This window comes from Carya illinoinensis, chromosome 14 (genome assembly GCF_018687715.1).
Source record: "Carya illinoinensis cultivar Pawnee chromosome 14, C.illinoinensisPawnee_v1, whole genome shotgun sequence".
NCBI lineage: Eukaryota > Viridiplantae > Streptophyta > Magnoliopsida > Fagales > Juglandaceae > Carya > Carya illinoinensis.
In genome coordinates this window covers 7,483,767-7,508,672 of record NC_056765.1, presented here as the reverse complement: position 1 = coordinate 7,508,672, position 24,906 = coordinate 7,483,767, and the positions used below count along the sequence as shown (strand labels likewise).

Below are 24,906 nucleotides of genomic sequence, written 5' to 3'. Positions count from 1 at the left end.
AGATTTAATAATTAATAAAATAAATAAATAAATAAAAAAGAACTAATATTAAATTTATATAACTAACAAGTAGAACCTCTATTAAATTATAAAATTTTAAAAAATTTATAAATAATTAATATCTAACTAGTTGATATTTATCCAAAATAACAATATATTATATGTCTACATATATTATTAATACATACACTTAATATGATAGAATATATCTATTTCATATATGATTTTCACATACTAGTATATGAAATTATTAAATTTTATCAACTAATTATTATATAAATTATAAAATATACCTATGAAGTATATTTACTATATAGACATAAGTAATTAGAATACATATTATATATTTAATTATAAAAGTGGTATGCTTATATTATTAGTTAATACATATATATATATATATGCATATGTGTATATATATATTTATTAATATATGATTGAGTTTTAATCGAATCGAGCTAATGAGTCGACTCGAGCATAAACCAGCGAGTCTAAATGAGCCTTAGTTGAGTCGAATCGAGTTTTGTTAAATATGTATCATTTACAAATCGAACGATTATCTGCTTTAACGAACGATTTTTTTTTTTTTTACGAATTGAGTTCGATTCAAATTTAACCGAGCAAGCTATCGAACAGACTGTTTCATTTATAGCCCTACATCAGCTTCCATTATATTAAACTGTGTTCAAAATACGCCTCGTCTACGCCATCTAGTCGTGGCTTGTAATCTGTGAAGGCACTTCAACAGGCGTCATTTGTTGTTCCCAAAGTTTGATCTCTTGACTTTCTTGGCACAGAAAATAATGTAGTTCTTGTTTTTTATTCCGTGGTTTTACAGCGAACTGGGCAGGAGAAAATATTTTGTCCGAACGTCCTCTTCATGTGGCTGCCATGTTGCCATCATGGTTGATATGCTTTAACTAGTATTCAAAACCTCCCTTCCACCAACTTCCCAGAAAAGTCAGCGTCCCCAAGCTCACTATCGGAGATGAAAGAGACGGCCTTTGTATCGGCATCAGCCCCAATTTCTTCGGCATGCTTGATGACTTACTGTTCAGAAACTTAACCCCGTTCACATGGTACATAAAAAGTTCAAACTCTACTTTCTTGTATTCCTTAATTTCTTTACTTTTTGCTCGTAGTTCTCATTCTATTTTCTACAGTTTGTGGACGGCCTTTCTATCGGCATCAGCCCCAATTTCTTCGGCATGCTTGATGACTTATTGTTCAGAAACTTAACCCCGTTCACATGATACATAAAAAGTTCAAACTCTACGTACTCCTTAATTTATTTACTTTTTGCTCGTAGTCCTCATTCTATTTTCTACAGTTTGTGGGCGCTTTTTCTTCTCAAGCAGTACGGGAGAATAATTTTGGGTAATTGTCTTTGTTTTGTTGCCTGGAAGCTTGGAGCTTTTTAAATTGCCGCACTTGAATTTAAATTGTTTGATATTTCCTTAAGTGTTGAAAGTCAGTATGGAGCTGCTTTGGATTCAATTGCGTAAGTTCCGATAATTATTTATTTTTAGTAGGTGGAGCTTCCGGATACTACGAAAATAATTCCCAGTGTTTGGTGCTCGGAGAAATTTGAAGGTTCTGGTGTTCTTTTGAGTTATTAGGATGTACCAGTCAAGAGCTTGGACGTATGGAGTATCTGTCGTTGCGTGGTTGTGCTGGTCTTTACTACTCATCGGAGCAGAGAATCCCATTACCCACCCCCAAGAAGGTGATTTTCCTGCAGTTTGCTCTTTAGAAATAAATATATTTTTTTATGATTCGCAAGCTTTTTTTGGGATACACTCTTGAGGGGATGCTCGCTAGAGGTCTCACACTGAGCATGGACACGTGCTTTATTTATTCATGAATCATATACAACTAGTTTGTAGTAGCTTCGCATATCCAATATTCACATCACTCAACACTATAGTAATTTCACACTGATAGTGTTGCAATAGTGATGATTTTTGTTGAGGTTGGGCTTTTTACTGTAGTTATCATTTGACTCTTGCTCAAACTTGGGGTTTGCTTGCAATTTCATGAAATGATGTTTTTTTTTTTCAAAGAGTGCGGTACCTGTAGTTTTATTAATGAAATGATGATTAACATATCTGTTAGTGTGCAGTGAAGGCATTGCAGGCCATCAAGAGAAGTTTGATAGATCCTCATAAGAATCTAAATAATTGGAATCGAGGTGATCCATGCACATCAAATTGGACAGGGATTGGGTGCTTCAATGAGAAATTCGATGATGGATTTCTACATGTTCAACAATTGTATGATTAATTTTTCCCTTTTTATTTTAAAATATATATATATATCAGGGAGCATTATCAATGTGAATAATGTGCATATTTCCTTTCACTTCAAATTTTATTTATTTATTTCTATTATGCCCCCTCCCTTGGATATTACTCCACCTCTGTATAATCTCTCTAGTTGATGCCAGGGAACAAGCTTCCTTTGTTCTGTTGTTCATCAAAGATTAAAGAAGTGGCAGCTGTATTAATTTGATTAGGATTGGATCAGATAAACACGTGTTTCTGGATTTTGCTTGGAAAGATCACCAACATGTCTTGGTGAATTTGAAAATCTATCTTCATGATTTGCTCACGTGTCTGGAAAATCGACTACTACCCATTAAAGATGTGATTTGTTGTCTACAGACAGATCCAATCATTATCTCATGCGTAGCATTACATAATTTGATTGTTAATTGTGTGTAGGCATTTCCATTGGAGATATCTTATAGGTGCTTTAATAATTTTCCTTTGGGCCTATTCTCTGCAGGATGCTCCTAAATATGAATCTATTTGGAAGTCTATCACCAGAGCTTGGCAACTTATCGAATATGACAATATTGTAAGGAAAAGCATATTAAAAGCTAAATTTTGTGCTACAAGCATCCTCATCCTCATCTGAATCAAAGATTTTGGATGCTTCTTTCACTAGATATGCTGGACATTGTTATACTCCACCCTGCATTGGCATTTATTTTGCTTATCCGACTGATGTGTTTTTGTTTATCTACTCTGTCAAAGGGACTTCATGTGGAACAACATAAGCGGGAGTATACCAAAGGAGATAGGCAATATTACGTCTTTGGAGCTCTTGTAAGTGGATGAGTTTTTCTGCTGGATTGTTTGGGTAGTTAGTATTGTTATCACATGATCGCATGCTAGAAATGCATATGTGCTACTATTCCATGCATTTTATGGCATTCAATTCCTCAACATTACTGGAGATAGTACTTAGATCGAATACTTGTTACTTTGGTATTGCAGAGCTGCAGTAAATTTACTTTTTCTTTAGATCCATTCTAATATATTTATGTTTCCAGGCTTCTGAATGGAAACCAATTAACAGGTTCCTTACCTGAAGAGCTTGGTTTTCTTCAAAACTTGAACAGAATACAAATTGACCAGAATCACATATCGGGACCAATACCTGTATCATTTTCAAAGTTGAACAAAGCAATGCACTTGTAAGTATGTTTTTTATGCTATATTGTTTGAAATCAATTCTACAATGACCAGCCCTTACAGTTCTATTTTTCTTTTTTCGCTTTCCCCCCTTGTGAGCAGTCACATGAACAACAATTCAATAAGTGGGCAAATCCCACCTGAACTATCCAGATTACCAAGGCTCGTTCACTTGTAAGTCGGTAATTGGTCATATTCCTGTATTTCATTGTCATATCTTAGCACACTCTATGATATCAATGACTGTCTTCAGCTCTGCAACTGCAGCCTTCTTGATAATAACAACTTATCAGGGTATCTGCCACCAGAGTTCTCCCAAATGCCCAGATTACAGATACTGTATGGTTTCTACCATCTTGGAACCTAAATCTATTTATGTTTATCACATAAGTGTTATTACATCTAAAACAGACAAATTTGCTGATTTATTTATTTTTTTGCTTCTCAAGTTGAACGAGGTTATGATTACCAAATTTATCTTCTCCTGCAGTAGTATTTTATTAAGTACTCTCTTGTCAAGTTTCTTATTGCTCTCAATTTTTTTTGTTTTGCAGTCAGCTCGATAACAATCGGTTTGATGGTAATACAATTCCAGTTTCTTACAGCAACATGTCTAAATTGCTGAAGCTGTAAGTGTGCATTAGATGCTTTGTCTATGACTAGGTTTCAAACGTAAAGGTAGAGCTAGGTGCTGGCCTTGAGCCATGGGTTGAAAATTTTTATTAACTTTAATTAATTTTTTTGACCGAACGATTGAAGATTTTTTTTCCTTGTTTTGGGTGCCTTTCCCAGGAGCCTTAGGAACTGCAACTTGCAAGGAACAATCCCTGATTTGAGCCAAATACCAAACCTTTATTATCTGTAAGTGGCTTTCCATTGTTTTCCTTTTTATCATTTTAAGATGATCAAGTATGAGCTTCTAAATTTGAAAAATAATTGCATCAGGCCGAATAAATTTCTTTCCACTCTGTCAAGGACAATTGTTCTTGCTACTTGTACTTTGTTTACATTTTATTTCATATAAATTTCAGAGACCTCAGTTCAAACAAGCTAAATGGATCGATACCTCCGGGTAGACTTTCTGAGAATATCACGACCATGTATGATTCTCCATCTTTTGAAATGGCATGTCATCTACATCTTTTCTTATTTTGTACTGTCATATATTATAAAATATTTATAGGCGTGCCTTTCAGTTTTCAATAAAATACCTATATATTCTGAGAGCTATTGTTTGAACAATATGATTAGCTATTTATCCAACAACAATCTTACTGGACCAGTTCCTGAAAACTTTTCCGGTCTTCCTCATCTTCAGAAACTGTGAGTCGTGGTTCTGTAGCTCAAAGCTATTGTAAATTACTATGTATTTATTTCAATGGTTATAAATGGATTTATTTGGTAAATTATTCCCCATGGCAGGTCAATTGCAAACAATTCATTGAGTGGCTCAATTTCATCCACCATTTGGACAAATAGGTCTTTGAATGAAACAGAAAGCCTCATTGTGTAAGATCCAAATGACAATGTCACTATTCCCTTAAAGTTGATTCCCTTTTCTGATGGAAGTACATCCTTTGTAAAGTTCAAAGGTGTAAACCTCCTTGGTGACTTTTATAAGATTTCAAGGATCTCATGCTAGATTTTGTGAGTATTGCTTGTGGCTATTTGACATTTCAGGGAGTTGCAGAATAATAAGCTATCAAACATTACAGGCAGTACCAGTTTACCTCCGAATGTCACTGTCTGGTTTGCTTCTATACTTGCTTTCCGATTTGTTTCATGTATAGAACTTAATATGTAATGTAATATATTCAAAGAAATGCGACTGCTCGGTAAAAGGGTGTGGATGTGCTCTTTTTAATTTTAGAGTCATGATGTGTAACAGTCATAGCACTTGATATTATGATCATATCGCTATTTTTTGGTGAACTTTCAGGCTTGAAGGCAATCCCTTATGCTCAGAAACTAACCTAGTCCAGTTCTGTAGATTTGAAAGTGAGAATAAAATTAACAGTGAGAGTTTAACAAATACCACTTCTGTTTGTCAACCTCAAAGATGCCCACCCCCTTACGAAAATTCTCCTCCATCTCCTGAACTTTGTTTCTGTGCTGCTCCTCTGCTTGTTGGATATCGGTTGAAAAGCCCTGGATTCAGCAATTTTCTCCCGTACAGATATAAATTTGAGGAGTTCCTGACATCTACTCTTAAGTTCTTCAATTTTCAGCTGTACATTGATTCGTTTGCATGGGAAGAAGGACCTCGACTGGGAATGCACTTGAAGCTTTTCCCTGTATATAATACTAATATCTACAATCCTAATATCTTCAATACGAGTGAGGTTCGGCGAATCCTCCATACTTTCGTATCATGGGAAATTCATGATCCGGATATATTTGGACCTTATGAAGTTCTGAACTTCACTCTACTGGACGTTTATAAAGATGGTTTGTTTCTGATCTCTTATATGTTATATTTTGTGAAAGAACTTTGTTGAAGTTGGAACTAATGCTTATTTACCAGTTGAAGAATGTACAAAAATCTCTAATTCATTTTACCTCTACACGCAAATCCTTTTTTCTGTAATTTAATCGATCTCTACCTCCAAATCCTTCATTGTGTGGAATTACTCTCTGTCATTGTAGTGTGCATACTTGTTTCTGTGTTCGTAAGTTTGCCTAATTTTGTCACTATGAATAACATGTGATATGTTTCTGTGAGTGGCACATTTAAGCGGAGGTAACCTTTTCTTTTCCTGCCAAATCTCGTTGAAGATAGGCATTTCAATGCTTTCACCATGGTGATGCTCTGTTAAGTGGTATAGCAGATATAATTACACTACCGTGATCCAGCACATAGGCGAATAACTGCAATGCTCAATCAAGATGATCTTTTTATTTGTCTGGAAATTAAGTTGTGTTCTATAGTTATCCAGAAGGAAGCTTCAAATTCAATCCATATGCCAATAAAGAATTGACACCATAAATAGATGAACTATGCATCGATCATATCTTACATTCTTTTAAGTCTTCAAATAGGAACTGCATATTGTATAGTCTTTATTTTGTTTCTTCTTTTTTTGATTCTCACTGTTTTCACTAATGTCACAGTGATTGCCACCTCTCCAAGGTCTGCTTTAAGTAAAGGTGCTTTGGTTGGCATAGTATTGGGGACCATTGCAGGTGCAGTTACATTGTCTGTAGTTGTTTCTCTTCTGACTCTCAGGGCGCATAGGAGAAACCACCCTGCAATTTCAAGAAGACGTCATCGTGAGTATCTTATGCTAATGATCTTAGATGCTTAGTTAGATATGATTTTACAATGTGCCTTTAATAGTTTCTATTCTAAATCATGATTAGGCCTGTCAATCTGGCCAGGCTGATGCCTATCCAAGCTCAGCCTGGCTTATACCATAAGTATCTAAGTTGAAGAAAAACCCAGTTAGCCGCTCTGTTAACAACGTTGTTAGCTAGTGAATTGCAATATATATGTGTGTACATGCGTGTGCATGTAGTGAAAAAACATTATGATAATGCATATTATAACTACTTAGGCTAGGCAAAGTTTGGGCTGACTTGACCACATCTGAGCTCAACTTGCCAGTGAACAAATAAATCTGGGTCTGACAACTTCAGGCCCTACAAATGGGCCTCTAGGCTCCAGCTAGCTCAGCCCCATCGAGCATCCTAAGCATGATCCAACTTATGGTCCTATTTCTCTACTTTTAGTTATTGGTCTTTACAAATTATGTCCCAATGCTTGAGATATTGCATACAATAATTAGAAGCCTGCCATACTAGTTTCTTTCTTTGGCTAAATTTGGTGAGCAATATTGTTCAACCTGTCCTGATTGATATGGGCTGTGAATTTGTTTAGTTCTCTAGCCATTGTTTTGTTTATTGAATCGTCAAAACTGATGTAGTATACATTTTCCCTCTATTTTAGTGAGAGCTGTTATAAATTAGTATATGAAAATTCAATTAGTAGAGTTAAATTTTGTTCTTGGGTTTAGGGACCTCATATATCAGAGCATTTAATCAGATTGAGTCACCACATGAAGGACAGCGTGCTATAAGAAAGACCTTTCTGGAAGTATCCCTTCTACATTTTGTTTTTTTATAGGGGAAACTACATTTTGCAATGTGTAACCTTGGTTTAAATCAAAACGTTAAGATCTAAGAAATATAGGATGTGTATTTCAGGGTGTTGATTGCTATTTTTGGCAGTTTAGGGTATTAATTGAAAAAATGGTGGCTGTTCAGGGGTGCAAAATATAATTTCTCCATAAGATTACTTTGTTCTTATTCAGTTATTTATTTATTTATTTTTTTTTGTAAAGATTATTTTTGGAAATGTCTAAGTGGGATTATAGCAATTAGGGACGAAGCCAAGATTATAAGTTTAGAGGGTAAAAATACTTTTACACTAGAATAATTAGTCATTGATGAATTGATAAAATGAGTAAAAAAAAAAAAATAAGAAAGAAAAAAGAATTTCTAAATTTTCATTCTTCTAAGAAAATTGATAATTTTACATCTAATATTTTTATATGTTGCAATTAAAAGAAGAAGCTATGGAAATGAGCAATATAGGAATTAAGTTACATGTCAACGATAAATTAGGTTTTATATTTTTTTAACAATATACTTCATCCAGATAATTACAAATTTCAAAAGAGAAATAATATAATGTGCATATCATTGTATTCTAATTTTCATGAAATAAGATAGAGTTGAAAGAATGTTTTTTTTTTATTTTTTTGCACCGAGTGTCCAGGAACAGAGTTCCGACTTATCCCGGGGGTGCGCAGACCCTCGGCAAGGAGTTTTCAGCAAGTGCACCTCGGGTAATTTAAGGGAAAAATCCTCCCGTCCGATAACTCCTAGAGATTGTTTACACCCAAGGGGATTTGAACCTTAGACCTGGGGAGAGTATACCCTTAAGCCAAGGCCTTTACCACTTGAACCAACTCCTAAGGGTTAAAATTGAAAAACTGTTAACAATATGCAAGGATCTCTTTGCTCTTGAAGAAAACATAAAAACTAGAGAAAAGCAACAACGGTAATGCTTTTTGTCAGAGCCTTGGGCACCCCCCTTGGCTTTGTCCCTGATAGCAATGATTATGCATCTCATGAATGGGTTTATTTTTTACAAGAATGATCTTGTATCTTCTCAGAATATATATATATATTATATATACATAAGGATTTTAAATAATCCACGTTAATCAGCACCAAACTCAGAATCCTTATTCTGCTTCCTAGCTCTAAATATCTTAGGATATGTGTGGTCATATCAATGGCGTTTTTAATTTGTTTAAGAATTATCACTTGATTTAGTTTCTCCTGATTTAGGACCTGTAACATGCGCATGAGTTTTATTCTGTTTATAGGCATTTGTCATTAGATTCCTAATCAAAATATCTGGAACTTGAAAGCATGACGGAAAGATTGATGCATGATGGCATCAATTATTATTCTACGACAAATGGGCATGCCATCTTTATATGCTGTGTCTATCGCTAAGCTTTTCCATGTTTAACATTGGACCTGCAATTTAATATGCAGCATCTAAGGCCTCCATGAAAATTGATGGTGTGAAGCCTTTCACTTATGGGGAAATGGCTATGGCTACAAACAACTTCAACAGCTCCACTCAGGTTGGCCAAGGAGGGTTTGGAAAGGTCTATAAAGGAATTCTGACAGATGGTACAGTTGTGGCCATAAAGCGTGCACAAGAGGGTTCATTACAGGGTGAGAAGGAGTTCTTAACAGAGATAGAGTTTTTGTCAAGGTTGCACCATCGGAACCTTTTGTCTTTGATTGGATACTGTGATGAAGAATGTGAACAGGTGCTTTTCCTACTTGATTATTTGTAAAAAGAAAAATGGAAATATTACCAATAACCTTACTGCTGAATCCATGAGAGAGAGAAGATACCTATCAACTTAGGAAGTTATGCAATAGAAGATTATGATGCTTAAAAAAAGATATGAAACCTTGTAAAAAGCTGCTTTGAATGATAGCTAACAATAGAGGAAATCAAACTCAATCGAGAGACACATATGAGGTGCAGGTTTTTTTGCCGATAATGGAGATATATGCAGAGTTCTTCATAAATTAATATTGAAGTATCCATTCACCTGTTCACAATGAAGTTTTCTCCCTCAAATTGGTTTCATTTCATGACAAGGACTAGTTTGTCTTGCTTTATGTTGCTGAATCTGTGTTGATATTTTTTACTGGAAAAGCTTCAAGTGATTGATGTTGTGCATGCAGATGTTGGTCTATGAGTTTATGCCAAATGGTACTCTAAGGGATCACCTGTCTGGTACACCTTGTAACCTTCATGTTTTACTTTATGGATCTCTCTATAGTTTTTTCTGTGTGTTTTTCATTGCATATCACTCCAAGAGACTTTGCCCCCTGCCCCGTGCCTCTTTCTGTCTTTTCTGAATTTAAATGGAGCAATTATAATTTTCAAACTCTACATAACGTTCTAATGAGCTTAATGGTGGTTCATGTATGTAATAATAAAGCCAAGTCAAAAGAACCTCTGAGTTTTGCTATGAGATTGAGAATTGCCCTGGGATCAGCTAAGGGCATCCTCTACCTACATACGGAAGCTGATCCTCCTATATTTCACCGAGATATCAAGGCCAGCAACATATTATTGGACTTGAAGTATACTGCAAAAGTTGCTGATTTTGGACTTTCACGACTGGCCCCAGTTCCAGATATTGAAGGAACTGTGCCGGCTCATATATCTACAGTTGTGAAGGGGACACCAGTAAGACTCTTACGGTTGATATTTTACATCATGGGATTATAACTTCACGAGTTTAAACATTAAGTTTATATGACATTTTTTTATGTTCAAAATCAAAGTGGAACTCAAACTAGATGATGTAGATTTAATTATATATTGTTGGAGATGTAACTGATGTCTTTTTCTCTATTCTTTTGTTCTTTGTATTAATTTGGCAGGGTTACCTAGATCCGGAGTACTTCTTAACTCACAAGTTGACCGACAAAAGTGATGTCTATAGTCTTGGTGTTGTATTTCTAGAACTCCTGACTGGGATGCAGCCAATTTCACATGGAAAAAATATTGTTCGAGAGGTATGACCTTACATACCTTTTTGCCTTCAATTCATTCAGGGTCCAATTGTTATTTAAGATGATGGATAGGGCGGGAAAACTATTGTTCTATAATTCATTTGTCTGAGAACAGTCCATTGGTGAATCTCGTGGGTGTCAGATTCAAACATGAGCATAGTCTGAGCCAAAATCAGATATCCTTGCATTCAGTCAGTTTAAATGTTATGTAACGCCTAAGATTATTCTATGATAAGTGATAACGTCCATATTATTTTGTTCCTCTAGATACACTAGCTGAAGTCTTATGACAGAAATGTTGTATTCTCTAATCAAACTAACTAGAGTGTTGTTACTTAAATAGCTTTTCGTTCAAGTGATTAACCTATAAAGTTACTTGAAATGTGCCACATTAAATGGTGTGACGGGGGTGATAAAGAGTAGCATTGTTCTACATCTAATATGATAGCCTTTTGTAATTTTCAATTGCTCTTGTCCATTTCAGGTTAATGTTGCGTATAAATCTGGTATAATCTTTTCGATCATTGATGAGCGAATGGGTTCTTTTCCTTCGGATTGTGTGGTGAAGTTTTTGAATTTGGCCCTCAAGTGTTGCCAAGATGAGACGGATGCACGGCCTTCGATGGCAGAGGTAGTCCGAGAGCTTGAAAGTTTGTGTAATTTGATGCCCGATTCCGACACCATAATGGCATATCCCATGGACACTGACACTGTAAAGGTTGTGAGTTTACAGTCATCATCCTCTGCAGTGGAGAATCCTTATGTGTCATCAGATGTATCTGGCAGCAACCTTGTTAGTGGAGTTGTTCCAAGCATCACGCCTAGATAGAAAATGCTGATAGTAATTTTGGGAAAAACTGGTTTCGTGGTTTCTACCATCCTCAAAATTCGAACTGGGAAATTTTTCTTGACCATCTTGGTTCTGATTTTGTGTATATTCTATTTCTATATCTATTTTTCTTGTTCAAACTCTTTAACAACGTGATAATGATGTCTACTTTGATGATGTTGCTACAAAAACTAATGCTGTTTATATTGTATACACGATTAATAAGAAATTTTAAAACTTTGATTTCTTTTATAATTCAGTTCCTGTCATGTTAGGTATACTCCCCACTAATTTCCATGTAGAGGGATAATTTGAATTTTAAAATCCAAAGTAGAAGAGATATCGAGTATTTAATATGAGTTTTGTTACATATAAGCTGGCATGTTTAACACGCTTGTTATGAGATTCGTTACAGTTTTAAAAAGTAAAATATCAATAATTTCTTAACGTAATTGATAGAGAAGACTCACATCAGCAATGTGTTGGGTGTGTTAAAAATTTACATTTAATATTTGTCTTAAAGCTCACTCCTACACTTATAAATATTAAATGATTCACTTAATGTACGTTACTACGTATTTTTCTTCTAATTTTAAAATTGTAGGAACAAGAATTTTAGGCGATGTAAAGATGTTATTATGGTCATGTATGATCCTCTTGTCTCTATCTATTTTTTCAATAAATAAAAAAAATCCTGATCCCACCTGAAAATATTTTCCTGTACAGTCCTGATCATGATTTTGTGGGCTGGGTTGAGGTACTTTCCATACTTGTAATTGGACCATAAGGTCTCGATGGGCCCATCAGCATGATACACGCTCACACGTGTTTGGGTTTACCTGAAACTGGTCCAATTTGGTAGAGCTGTATGTAATTACGAAAACTTCTACTCATTATCTTACTGTACTTTTTTTTTCTAATTAAATATGTAGTGTATAGATGATGAATAAATAATAAGAAAGTGAACACAAAATCGTAGTCATGAGTATGGTTGTGATGGTTTGATTATGCTTGGTCTTACCATATAAATTTGTAAAGAGATAATATAGTTTGATTTGAGGCATGGGATGAGATTTAAAATTTTTATCTTATCTCATTATTATAATTTTTTTAAATTTTTATATAAAATATAATAAATAATTCAATTTTTTTAAATTTCAATTTAATTTTTGCAAATCCCATAATAATAATAATATTTTAAACTTTTACCTAAAACTAAAAATTCTCACCTTACTCCCCAAACCTAACAAAGGATGCAATGGGAAGTGTTCCTTGATGGTTAGAAATTAGCCAGGGGTTAGTTTATGTTTGGTTAGATCCCAAGTTCCAGTTTTCTATATTTTTTTGATATATGCCACCACAGCAAACTGATAGTCTGATGGCAAATTCTTTCTGCAGACCTGTGATGTAAAGATGTGGTTTATTATAAGGCGCTTGATCTCATAGAGTTGAGGATCATTTAAAATTGAGATTTGTTAGTTGTGATGGCAATATGGTGATGATATATAGAAACGTCCTAAGTGAGGTCCAAGTTACATTTAGGCCTATACTCTAAAATGATTAGTTAATGATATAATTAGACTTTTATTAAAATTGTTATAAAGAGTAAGAACTTCATATTTCTAAACAACATGGGATCCTGTATATTATTTATCCTTATCATCAGTATGAGGTATTACAATATCCCACTCTAAATTTCTCGACATCTTTGTAAGGCTAATTAGTCGTAGGTGATAACTCAAAATCCCATATTTCTAGTTGGGATTGTCTTTGATACTATTTCTAACACCTTATAAGACGCTCAAGCCACCTAGACCTATATTTCAAAATGATTAGTCAACAGTATAATTGGAACTTAATTAGAATAATTATAAAAAGCAAGAACTTTTCTTTTTTAAATAACATGAGATTTCTTACACTATCTACCCTTATGAATCAGAATGGATATCACATACACAATTTAGGACAGGAACCTAATGAGATAGCTTGTTCGATAGTGAATGGGAAACATGTGGTTGTTGAATGATGCAGTAGAAGTTTTTAGGCGCTTATGTTTTCAAGATAGTTGGTAGTTCTGGTTCACTGGCTAGATTTTAATGGCCTATGGTTTTGCAGGACCTGTCAGGTGTTATCGCCAGATCAAGAACAAGCCGTACCCAAAATCGCGGTTTTGCCGTGGTGTACCTGACGTAGGAATGCAAAAGAAGGGAGTGAATGAGTTCCCTTTCTGTTTTCATTTGGTTTCATGGGAGAAAGAGATTGTTTCAAGTGAAGCTCTTGAGGAAGCACGAATTGCCTGCAACAAGTATATGACCAAATTTGCTGGGAAAGATGCTTTCCATTGTGCGAGTCAGGGTGCGTCCTTTCCATGCCCTTCGCATCAACAAGATGCTTTCGTGTGCTGGAGCCGATAGGCTTCAGACCGGGATGAGGGGTGCTTTTGGTAAACCACTTGGCACTTTGTGCGAGAGTGAGCATTGGCCAAGTTCTTTTGTCTGTTCGTTGCAAGGATAGCAACAGCAATCATACACAGGAGGCCCTACGCCGTGCAAAGTTCAAGTTTCCTGGTCGTCAGAAGATCATTATCTACAGGAAGTGGTACGTGGGAATATGATGTTTCTGTTCAAATAGATGGCCTCATTCTCTTTCTCATTTGACATCTTAAATCTTTTTCGCCACCTTGGAGCTTTACAGTTAGAATTACTCTTTACATGCTGCAATATTTTCAGGGGTTTCACCAAGTTCAGCCGAACTGATTACCTCGGTTCAAATAAGAAAACCGGATTTTTCCAGATGGTGTCAATGCTAAGGTTTGTCTTTGCCGAAGTATTTCCTGAAACTTTGGAGTTTTGTTAACATGGTTCTCAAGAAACAAAGCATAAAGAAAAGCATTGCAAGCAAGAAAGACATGGAAACACTGAACATCACAGCTGCAGCACACAAAGCAATACATGCAGCAGCAGCAAAGGCAGAAATGAAATACTCTGCAATGACCAAGAAGTACATGCAGCAGAGAAAACACACTGCAGAAAAGAGAAGCAGAAAGCACCTACAGAAATAAGAAAGTACTGACAAAAGAAAAGCTAGTGATCACTCATGAAGTGCATGGTTACATGTCAGGGACTAGATATGTAAAGTCATACTGTCCATAAAGCTGCAGTCCATTACTTGTAATTAGAAAGTAGATTAAAAAGTTAGTTTTTAGATCTTTTGCTTTTCAGCTTTTTGTAATGTATATATAGCAGTAACCTTGTATCACAAATGACAATCAATGAGAACAAGACTTCTCTCCATTATTACTTGTTTATCTTCAAGTTCTGCTCTTATCTTAACATGGTATCAGAGCGGGTCTTCTCTTAGTTTTTGAGCAGACCCCATCTCGAAAATCATGACATCTTCATCTTCTTCTTCCCCTTCTTCCCTTGAAGATCCAAATAGTCCTTTCTTCCTACATCATAGTGACAATGCCAACACTGTGATTGTCTCACCACCATTAACTGGTTCAAATTATATTTCTTGGAGCAGATCTTTTCTGCTTTCCATTTCCATCAAAAACAAATCTGGTTTCCTAGATGGGACCATTACCACTCCTGATTTGTCAGATCCTTCCTACATTTCATGACTAAGATGCAACAACATCCTCCTTGCATGGATCCTAAATTCTGTTTCAAAGGACATTGCTTCTAATGTTTTTTTCATGACCTCAGCTAAGCAAGTTTGGGACAAACTTAAAGAAAGATTTGCTCAACCTGATGAAGCTCGAATTTATCATCTTCAACACAAGCTGAGTGGCATTGTTCAAGGACATCTATCGGTAAGTGATTACTTCACACAACTTAATGCTATTTGGGAAGAGTTGCATAGTTATAGACCCCTTCCCTGCTGTTCTTGTGGAAAGTGTACCTGTGATGCCTTGAAAAATGTTGGGGAAGTTCAACAAGGAGATTATGTCTTTAAGTTTTTAATGGGGTTAAATGATAGTTATGATTCTGTGAGAGGACAGATCATTTTGCTAAGTCCTTTGCCCTCATTGGATAAAACCTTCTCATTGATTTTGCAAGAGGAGAGACAAAGACAAGCAAGGAACATAGCCTTACCCATATCAGAACCCTCTGCCCTTCTTGCCTACCAAAGCTTTCCAAAGAAAAAGGAAAAATCAGACCTTGTTTGCCATCATTGTGGCAAGGTAGGACATACAAAGGATAAGTGCTATAGGTTAGTAGGCTTCCCACCAAATTTTAAGTTTACCAAAACCAAGTTCGGGAATGCATCTACTACTCCATATTCTGCAAACCAAGTTGCTGGACAGATTACCACTTCACCTAAGGAAATGCCTGCCCAAAGTGCCTCTCAACTGAACATCTCTCAAGCGCAAGCACAACACCTTTTAGCTCTTGTCAATGCTCAATTTCCTCAGATGAACTTGGAACAAACCAGGCCAATTTTGCCTACACCTGCTCCTGCCAAGCTAGACACTCCTGAAACTAGCTCCTCGACCACACCTTACTCAAACTTAGCAGGTAATCATCATTGCCTTTCCTCTCTTTCTATACCTGCTGATCACTCTCATCTTAATGCTGTGAAACACTCTGATACTTATAACACACCATGGATCATGGACACAGGAGCCACTGATCACATGGTGTGCTCTACATCCTTCTTTGACAGCCCCCCTTCTTGCATACAAGCCTTTGTGCAACTCCCAAATGGCACAAAGGCTCGAGTCACACACATAGGCACTGTTAAGCTATCAAGATCATTATCACTAACTTATGTCTTATGTGTGCCTTCATTCACTTTCAACCTCATCTCAGTTAGCAAGCTTACTCAAAAACCAAATACCTGTCTTTTTTTCTTAAGAGATCTTTGCTTCATTCAGGTCCTCTCTTCATGGATGATGATTGGACTTGCTAAAATTCATGCTGGCCTATATTATCTGCTGCCTCCTTCTCATGACAGCAGCATCAACTCTCCTTTGAATCCTTCCAATCAAGCTCGAGTCAACCAAGCCGCCATTCAACAAGATTTTGACTTATGGCATTTTAGACTAGGACATTTATCTTCACAAAGAACGAATTTAATTCATTCTCTTGTTCCCAATGTAAAGTCCAAGGACTTGCCTCATTGTAAAATCTGTCCCTTGGCTAAACAGAAACATGTTCCTTTTTCTTCAAGTGTATCCACTAGTTCATTTCCTTTTGATCTAATTTATTGTGATATATGGGGCCCATATTCTAAAGCATCAATTCAAGGGTTTCATTACTTCTTAACCATTGTGGATGACTATTCAAGAATTACATGGGTTTTTTTAATAAAATTGAAATCAGACACAAGACCCATCTTGCAATCATTCTTTCAGCTCATACACACTCAATTCAATAGCAAAGTTAAGAAAATCAGAACTAACAATGGTCTTGAATTTGACATGGCTGATTTTTATAAAGATCATGGCATCATTCACCAAAAATCTTGTGTGTATACTCCTCAACAGAATGGTGTTGTTGAAAAAAAACACCAACACCTCTTGAATGTTGCTAGATCACTCATTTTTCAAGCTGGATTACCTACTTCCTTTTGGGGAGATGCCATCTTAACTGCAGCATACATCATAAACAGGATTCCTACACCCCTCCTTTCTAACAAATCTCCCTATGAAAGGCTGTTTTCTTCACCACCCTCCTATTCTCATCTTCGAGTCTTTGGATGTTTAAGTTATGCTAGCACTCCTAAGCACCATAGAACCAAGTTTGAGCCTCGAGCCAGACCATGCATTTTTTTGGGATATCCAGCCAACATCAAAGGATACAAACTCTATGATATAGAGACTCATTCCACCTTTGTCTCTAGGAATGTAATCTTCCATGAATCTGTCTTTCCTTTCCACTCCACTCCATCCTCTCATTCCTCTTTAGATATTCACTCTTCATTCCCTCAAAATCTGGTTCTACCTCCTCCACCACCAGATAACCACTTCCCATCCTCCCTTGATGAGCTGCACTCTGATGAACTACCTTCAACCTCCAATTCTACTCCCCAATTTGAACCACCTCCTCTTGAGACTGCTGCCTCTTTTGATCTACCTCTTCCTTCACCTCCTCTTGATGAGATACCTGCCACCTCAGTTTCTAATCCACCTCCTCTAAGATCCACCAGAGATAGGCATCAACCTGCCTATCTCCAACAATATCACTGCCAGTTAGCAGAATCTCTACCTCTCAATACCTCATCTCCACCCTCCACACTTTATCCCCTCAGCCATCACCTTACCTACAAACAGCTCTCTCCATCTCATCAATCCTTCTCTGTTTCCCTCTCCCTCCTCTCTGAACCTCACTCTTATAGTGAAGCTGTGAAATTTAAACATTGGCAAGATGCTATGCAAACTGAACTCAATGCTTTGGAAGAAAACAACACTTGGACTGTCACTTGTCTTCCCCCCAACAAAACTGCCATTGGTTGCAAATATGTCTACAAAGTAAAGCTAAAATCAGATGGTTCATTTGAAAGACACAAAGCTAGACTTGTAGCCAAGGGGTACACTCAAAGAGAAGGTTTTGATTTTCAAGAAACATTCAGTCCAGTGGCTAAACTCACCACAGTTCGTGTCTTCCTTGCCTTAGCATCCATTCATAACTGGTTCTTATCTCAAATGGATGTTCATAATGCATTCTTACATGGGGATCTCAATGAGGAAATTTATATGGAGCTGCCTCCAAGCTATCACATTCACAGAGAGCAGATTGAGGGGGAGAAATTAGTATGCAAACTGAATAAGTCACTCTATGGACTTAAACAAGCATCAAGGCAATGGTTCTCAAAGTTTTCTAACTCACTCACCTCTATTGGATTTCAGCAATCTAAATCTGACTATTCCTTATTCACTAAGGTTAGTCAAAAGGGGTTTACAGCACTCCTAGTGTATGTGGATGATATCATAGTGGGAAGTAATTCTCAAGAAGAAATTAATTCACTCAAAGCTTACCTTCACAGCCAGTTCAAGCTTAAAGACCTTGGACCTCTCAAATACTTCCTAGATCTAGAGGTTGCAAGGTCATCTTCTGGAATCAATATCTGTCAAAGAAAGTATACTCTTGAAATCTTGGAAGATGCAGGCTTACTTGGTACCAAAACAATCTCTACACCTATTGAGTTGAATCATAAGTTGAGTCACACCACAAATGAGATTCTAGAAGACCCCACAGCCTATAGAAGACTCATTGGAAGGTTGATTTACTTGACAATTACTAGACCTGATATCACTTATGCTGTAAATGTTCTAAGCCAATTTATGGACAAGCCCTCACAAACACATATGCACTCAGCTTATAGGATTCTCAGATATCTCAAAGGATCTATAGGCCAAGGCATTTTCTTGTCATCAAAATCATCTTTACACCTAAAAGCATATAGTGACTCTGATTGGGCTGCTTGTCCCGAGACTAGGAGGTCTGTCACAGGTTTTTGTGTGTTCATTGGAGACTCATTGATAAGTTGGAAATCAAAAAAACAAGTAACTGTCTCTAGATCTTCAGCTGAGGCAGAGTATAGGGCACTATCTTCCACAAGTTGTGAGATTGTGTGGCTTCTTGGTCTGTTAAGAGAGTTCAACATCTACCATGAACAATCTGCTCTACTGTTCTGTGATAACCAAGCAGCCATCCATATCACAAAGAACTCTATCTTCCATGAAAGGACTAAACACATAGAGCTGGACTGCCATTTTGTTCGAGAAAAAGTCCTAGCTGGAGTTATCACTCCTGTGCACATTGCTTCAAGGTTTCAATTGGCAGACATTTTCACTAAGGCTCTATCAGCTTCTGTTTTTCAGTTTTTATTGTCCAAGATGGGAATCCTAAATATCTATGCCCATCTTGAGGGGGAGTCTCAAGAAACAAAGCATAAAGAAAAGCATTGCAAGCAAGAAAGACATGGAAACACTGAACATCACAGCTGCAGCACACAAAGCAATACATGCGGCAGCAGCAAAGGCAGAAATGAAATACTCTGCAATGACCAAGAAGTACATGTAGCAGAGAAAACACATTGCAGAAAAGAGAAGCAGAAAGCACCTACAGAAATAAGAAAGTACTGACAAAAGAAAAGCTAGTGATCACTTATGAAGTGCATGGTTACATGTCAGGGACTAGATATGTAAAGCCATACTGTCCATAAAGCTGCAGTCCATTACTTGTAATTAGAAAGTAGATTAAAAAGTTGGTTTTTAGATCTTTTGCTTTTCAGCTTTTTGTAATGTATATATAGCAATAACCTTGTATCACAAATGACAATCAATGAGAACAAGACTTCTCTCCATTATTACTTGTTTATCTTCAAGTTCTGCTCTTATTTTAACAATGGTTCTCTCTCTCTCTCTCTCTCTCTCTCTCTCTCTCTCTCTCTCTCTCTCTCTCAATATGTTCATTTCAAATATGTGCACAAACATTGTTTTCTCAAACTTGCAGCTTCTTGGATGCCATGGACCTTTGGAAAACCGTCTACCGGGAAGAGCATTTTTGCAGGCTACTGCTTAGGATGTATTCTTGACTAAATATTTACTTAATAAAATTTGTTCTACTGTTGGCATTTGAGCTTTGATTACCGTTATGGCAGTTACCTGAGGTACCACTTTGCTTTTCCAATGGTTTGGGATTTATCGATTTCTTCGTTATCTAGAATATGCAAGGAAAAGAAGGGAGAAAATATGACCTACCTAACCATTTGTGGTTGATGAAATAAAGCAAGGATAATCTTCTTATTTCGTTAAATATTCTCGAGGAATTAAGCTCGAAACCATTGCCCCTTCCGTCTTGTTTAGAGTTAGTTCATTGAAAGAATATGTTAAAAGGATCATCATAAAAAAGGAAAAAGAAAATCCTAGAAGAACTAAAGAGACAAAACAAAGTCAAATGGATAAAACTGGATCAGGATTATTGAAATGGTAAATAATGCATGATGTTCTTTCTAAAGCTGTGATCTGTGGAATTTCTAGTTCAAAAGAGCAGCTGTTCTATTTTCCAACCTTCAGTTGCTGAGTGAACTCTAATATATATATATATATGCCTGTATTAAACGGACAGCCATATATCTCCACTCGATTAAGATTTGCCCTACCCTTCCCCCATCCAAGGAAAAGACGACCTGTCCAGCATTAAGCCATAAAAGCAGACACATCCACTAATATTATCAATGTCTGTGAACGGTCAATTACGAAATAACCACATTTTCAAACAACATTCACTGGAACAAGATTCCATTAGTATTAACATTACTTGTCAACTTTCAGAAGTCTAGGAGGTCAAAAGGTTTACAAGAGTCAAAGAGCTCAGATATCATGAAGGCATTACAAAGCAAAACGAAATAGCCAAATTTTCTTTTCGTTTGCATGATAATCTCCTGACCCATTAAACTTTCTGAGATTGCATAGCAGAAGAAGACAATGAAGCCTTGTTTCTCTCCTAATTAATATACTTTCTTTCTTAAAAGCTTTGGGGCAGGTTTCTTTCTAGTTCTCCCAGAAGCACATCTATCAGTGTTCTCAACTATTTCATGCTTCTTGATTTCACTACTCCCTGGTGATTTACCTTTCTTTTGAATTTTTTGAGAACCTAACCCATTCTTTTTAAGTAGATTTTCATCTCGTGACTTGTCTTCGCTATTTGTTTCACTCTCTGGTTGAAGCTTTTGAAGATGTGCCAAGTCATCATTTGCATTTACCACAGCTTTCCTTGACGGTTGTGTCCGGCTTGGTTGCAAGTTACGCTTCGTGCCTGTCTTGGATGTTGTTTGAACAGCTGGAATATCTTCTTTGTTCGTTATGTCCTCACTTTGCTCTTGAACTGAAACCGGAAATGCTTTAACTATGTATATCTGCAGTGGTTTTACAATATATTTTTAGATCAAGAAACCAAAAGAAAAAACAAAACCGGAACAATTTCATAATAAATGCACAGACTGATGTTGTCTTCGCCTTTACACATCATAATTTTGTGTACTTGAAACTATAAAATGAATAAAATACAGAAATGGGAATGCCGACTTTACATTCAGTAATTCAGAAAAGCTTTTAAGTCAAGATAGCAACCAAGAAGCTGAAACAACATAGTTCACATATTATAATGCAGAAATTGTGTACAGCAAGACAATAGTGTGCAGCTAAAAAAATTGGGATCAAACAAGTTATTGGATCGACCTAATTACATGACATGGCAAGAAAAAGAGAAATATTAAACCAGATACTGCAAAACCACAAACTCAGGCTGAAATTCTGGCCTGCCTAAAACAAGTCTATATGGAAATTTGAAGCCTGTAGGGATTCAAGAATAATTCTGCAGTGGTCTTGGCTATCACAACCAGAGGATAGAATGGGAGTGCACACCAATAACAGTATTTTTGTATAATATATGTGCACATACACGAGTACATATGTTCGTATTGCAAGCCAACATAGAAGATTTATGTAGTGGGTAGAATTTTTCCTGGCAGGTAAAAGCCTAAAACATATATGCTATAACTCAATTTGCGTGACATGCTACTATCAGATTAATGTGCTTTGTACAGTTACGTAGACACTCAAATCCGATAATGATTGTAAAATACAAGCACACCACTCTTACAAGATTAACCTCACTGGTTTTTAGGCCTACCTTAAATCTCGTTGGCTCAAACAATTCAAATACCAGTGCATCACCATCATCCAGCTTATGGTCCAGTGCAAATGCTCTCCAGCCACCACTAAGCCCAGTCCTTTTGCCAATGTATGTAGCATCGAATTCCACACCATTTTCATCCACTAATACCATATCCAACAATGTTTTTGGAAGATGATCCTCACAGAATTTTGAAGGAAGGCCCTAGTAATAAAAGTAAAATATACAGTTCAACTACATATCCACTGAACTATCAAGAAGTTAGCTTCAAAAGCTACATAGAACCCTTCCTTGCATATGTTGCATATAAATTAGATAAAGCATAATTAAGATAAGAAGACCATTAACAGCCTCAATCGCCACATACCAACCAAAAACAGCTATAAACATGAGACCGGACCATTGATTTGACGAAAGATGGACTTCCAGAGTCTAGCTTGCTTTGGAGATCCAGTGCGGCCTCAAAGGCACAATCTCTTTCTTCTTGAGAAGCTTCCCTGACTTCATCCAATGGCCTTGCAAGATAGCTGAAATAGCACAACATTATTCCAGCATTTTTAAAGGAATGTATGAAAGTAAGACTAGTTCTCCAAAAATAACGAAATCCACCTTCCCCATGAATTTGACACCCTTGACCTCTTGCGCAAAGGTAGAAGCTCTATACCAACCTGTAATGGCAGCCAAAGAACCTTAACTTATTCACATGTCAGAGTAGACTAAGATATACAAAATCCAATAATCTAAGAGAAAGGATTAATAAAAAAAGTGGTGCATGTGAAGCAGCACTTGAAGTTTTTAGATGGTGTTTCCCCCTCATAAAGCCCATTACCATGTCTAATGTTTCATCACAGAATACAATTCTTTAGCAATAGTTGTATCGAAGCATGTCTTTAACAATCCCAACCCCTTAAGAATTTACCTACGCAAAAATAAGTATGTCTTTAACATTGTAAAACCAAATTTTACCCACTATTTCGTCCTTCCATCTGCTGCCCCGATATGATTACTTACATCATCACGATATGAAGGAACTGGGTTACGTGCACGGGTGGAGCGTCTTGGTTCAGATACACAAGTAGTCTTCGATTTGGGTTTTGGAGAATGTTGCTGCGCATAAGAAAGTGATACATCAATGTCAGCCAACCGGTGATTCGATCTTGTGATTCTTGCCAAATATGCATATGACTGAACAGAGGAAGAAAAATCAGCTTTACCTTGGACTTTTTCTCGGAATTTGATAGGGCAGCCAAACTTTTTGACGTCTTTAAAATTCCCAAATCCTTCAGAAAAACACAAATTAAATGCAAATTTTATTGACAACAATGTGATAGTTTTTTTTTTTTTCAATAAATGATCGGTACTAGATTAGAGTGTGGGCATCAAGAGTTAATGTAGCTAAAAAGACCTGAAATTTCTTTTTGTTGAGTTCAACTTGTTGGTTGCGAGCTGCTTCGTACGTGTTAGAGATGCGACCCTTTGCCATGTTTGGTAGCTAGCGAGCGGTTCAGAAAAGCCAGACCTTTTGAATGGTATTTTGTCTTCGGAATCCTTGGTGACCGGATGCAAAATGAGAGATTAAATGGAAAAGCAGATAAAAAATCACTTCTTAAACACAAAAAGAACAGAACAATAGTGTAAGAGAACATTTCTGAAATACATTCAAGTATGCAGTAATCCACTCAAACCAACTTCAAAGAAAACTCACCTGGAATATTCGATCGACCCTACAAAGGAAGCAAGAGAGAGAGAGAGTTTGTGTGGTGAAAAAGAGCCGTTTGAGCCTTTGAGCTCTTTGCTTCTCTAGAGAAGGGCGCCCGTTTGAATTTTCGAATGTTTGTCTCACTCTTTACTGCTGCCTCTTCTATTATTTTTACTGTTTGTATTACTCATTGTGAAATGGCCTCAATTTATTTAATTTGATTATTATAATTTTTTTAAAATTATAATAAAAATATAATAAATAATTTAACATTTTCATCTCATCTCAACTCAACTCATTATCCAAATCAAATTTAAAAGTTTATAAATATTTACGTGTAAATAAATCTAAAATCCATTTTTTTCCTTTGTTCTTTCTAAAAGTAGATTTCCAAAAGTTGTTTGTTATTTTTTAAACAAAAAGGAAAGAAATGAAAAGATTTGAAGTTAAGATTTTTTCATATTTTTGAGAAACGATCAATTTATATAAGGTTTTCATAAAAATAAATTTATAAATTAAGTTTAGCGTGATATGTTAAATTAGAAAACTATTTTAATTTTAAAGTAGATCTAACGTATCTTATAAATTCAATCAATTTATGAGTTTTTTTTATAAGATCTCTTTATAATTGTAGCACTTTTTTTATAACAATAAGTAGTCATCAAATTCTACTTGCATTGTAATAAAAATTATTCTAGGTGTCAAAGCATTTTTCAAAAGTAGTAGTCAATAGTAGGTCATTTGGGCCATAAGTTAGGGGGAATAGATACATTATAAATGAGAAATTGCAAAGTTCACAGAAGAAGACTAGGAAAAAGGTGAGGAGAAGATAAAACACTCATGTAATGTGCTTGCTTGCTTTATTGAGTGGTGCCTTGCATGTCTCCTCTCTCCTTTTCACATAATATAGATAGATTGAATTTTAGGATGAGTTGCTTTGCTGCTTTGCCCAAGTTTATTATCAGGTAAGGGCCTAAGGTCAGATTGTGTTCCCTCCACTAGTCCTGCTTAATCGTTCATAGTTTCTCTCCTGTCACTGATGTTATGTCAGTTATGAGTTGTAAGCTATTGTAGGTTTGAAGTCGGGCTTTAATGCTCACATAAAATAACGTATCATTGTCAATATCATGCAAA

General features: G+C 36.1%; 2 protein-coding genes and 1 pseudogene across 9 annotated transcripts; 2 read left to right on the top strand and 1 right to left on the bottom strand.

The window, feature by feature from the left end:
• Positions 1 to 733: 733 nt before the first annotated feature.
• On the top strand, positions 734 to 11,682 carry LOC122294114 (probable LRR receptor-like serine/threonine-protein kinase At1g06840). 7 transcript variants are annotated; one of them, XM_043102583.1, is made up of 22 exons: positions 734 to 1,079; positions 1,164 to 1,252; positions 1,620 to 1,726; positions 2,123 to 2,273; positions 2,788 to 2,859; positions 3,039 to 3,110; positions 3,338 to 3,481; positions 3,582 to 3,653; positions 3,747 to 3,818; positions 4,034 to 4,108; positions 4,272 to 4,340; positions 4,511 to 4,579; positions 4,731 to 4,802; positions 4,902 to 4,988; positions 5,160 to 5,228; positions 5,419 to 5,927; positions 6,591 to 6,749; positions 9,048 to 9,331; positions 9,759 to 9,810; positions 10,019 to 10,269; positions 10,467 to 10,601; positions 11,083 to 11,682. In XM_043102583.1, the coding sequence occupies exons 1-22, from the start codon at positions 1,077 to 1,079 to the stop codon at positions 11,425 to 11,427; spliced, it is 2,958 nt and encodes a 985-aa protein (XP_042958517.1). In that variant the 5' UTR covers positions 734 to 1,076; the 3' UTR covers positions 11,428 to 11,682. The 7 variants fall into 7 exon arrangements, with proteins under 7 accessions (XP_042958517.1, XP_042958519.1, XP_042958518.1 ...); XM_043102585.1 differs by having other exon boundaries at positions 735 to 1,079; positions 1,164 to 1,377; positions 1,533 to 1,726; XM_043102584.1 differs by having other exon boundaries at positions 735 to 1,079; positions 1,164 to 1,377; positions 1,530 to 1,726.
• A 1,527-nt stretch (positions 11,683 to 13,209) lies between these two features.
• LOC122294868 lies at positions 13,210 to 20,010 on the top strand (annotated as a pseudogene).
• A 637-nt stretch (positions 20,011 to 20,647) lies between these two features.
• Positions 20,648 to 23,931, bottom strand: LOC122293433 (putative B3 domain-containing protein At5g58280). Of its 2 annotated transcripts, none has more exons than XM_043102007.1 (8): positions 23,779 to 23,931; positions 23,479 to 23,621; positions 23,288 to 23,353; positions 23,085 to 23,180; positions 22,683 to 22,741; positions 22,441 to 22,600; positions 22,071 to 22,277; positions 20,648 to 21,294 (listed from the first exon to the last, which is right to left on the bottom strand). In XM_043102007.1, exons 2-8 carry the CDS (start codon positions 23,554 to 23,556, stop codon positions 20,887 to 20,889), a joined length of 1,074 nt encoding a protein of 357 aa, XP_042957941.1. In that variant the 5' UTR covers positions 23,557 to 23,621; positions 23,779 to 23,931; the 3' UTR covers positions 20,648 to 20,886. The 2 variants fall into 2 exon arrangements, with proteins under 2 accessions (XP_042957941.1, XP_042957942.1); XM_043102008.1 differs by having other exon boundaries at positions 23,479 to 23,611; positions 23,779 to 23,916.
• Positions 23,932 to 24,906: the final 975 nt, after the last annotated feature.

Bases quoted from the DNA above. Each gene is read 5' to 3' on its own strand.
- LOC122294114 (XM_043102583.1), top strand. The intron at 1,253-1,619 runs ATACATAAAAAG...TTGAGTTATTAG, and splicing joins AACTTAACCCCGTTCACATG to GATGTACCAGTCAAGAGCTT. The intron at 1,727-2,122 runs GTGATTTTCCTG...GTTAGTGTGCAG, and splicing joins CATTACCCACCCCCAAGAAG to TGAAGGCATTGCAGGCCATC.
- LOC122293433 (XM_043102007.1), bottom strand. From the start codon at position 23,556: ATGGCAAAGGGTCGCATCTCTAACACGTACGAAGCAGCTCGCAACCAA. The intron at 23,354-23,478 runs GTCTTTTTAGCT...GTTTTTCTGAAG, and splicing joins TCAACAAAAAGAAATTTCAG to GATTTGGGAATTTTAAAGAC. The intron at 21,295-22,070 runs GTAGGCCTAAAA...AAACCACTGCAG, and splicing joins TTGAGCCAACGAGATTTAAG to ATATACATAGTTAAAGCATT.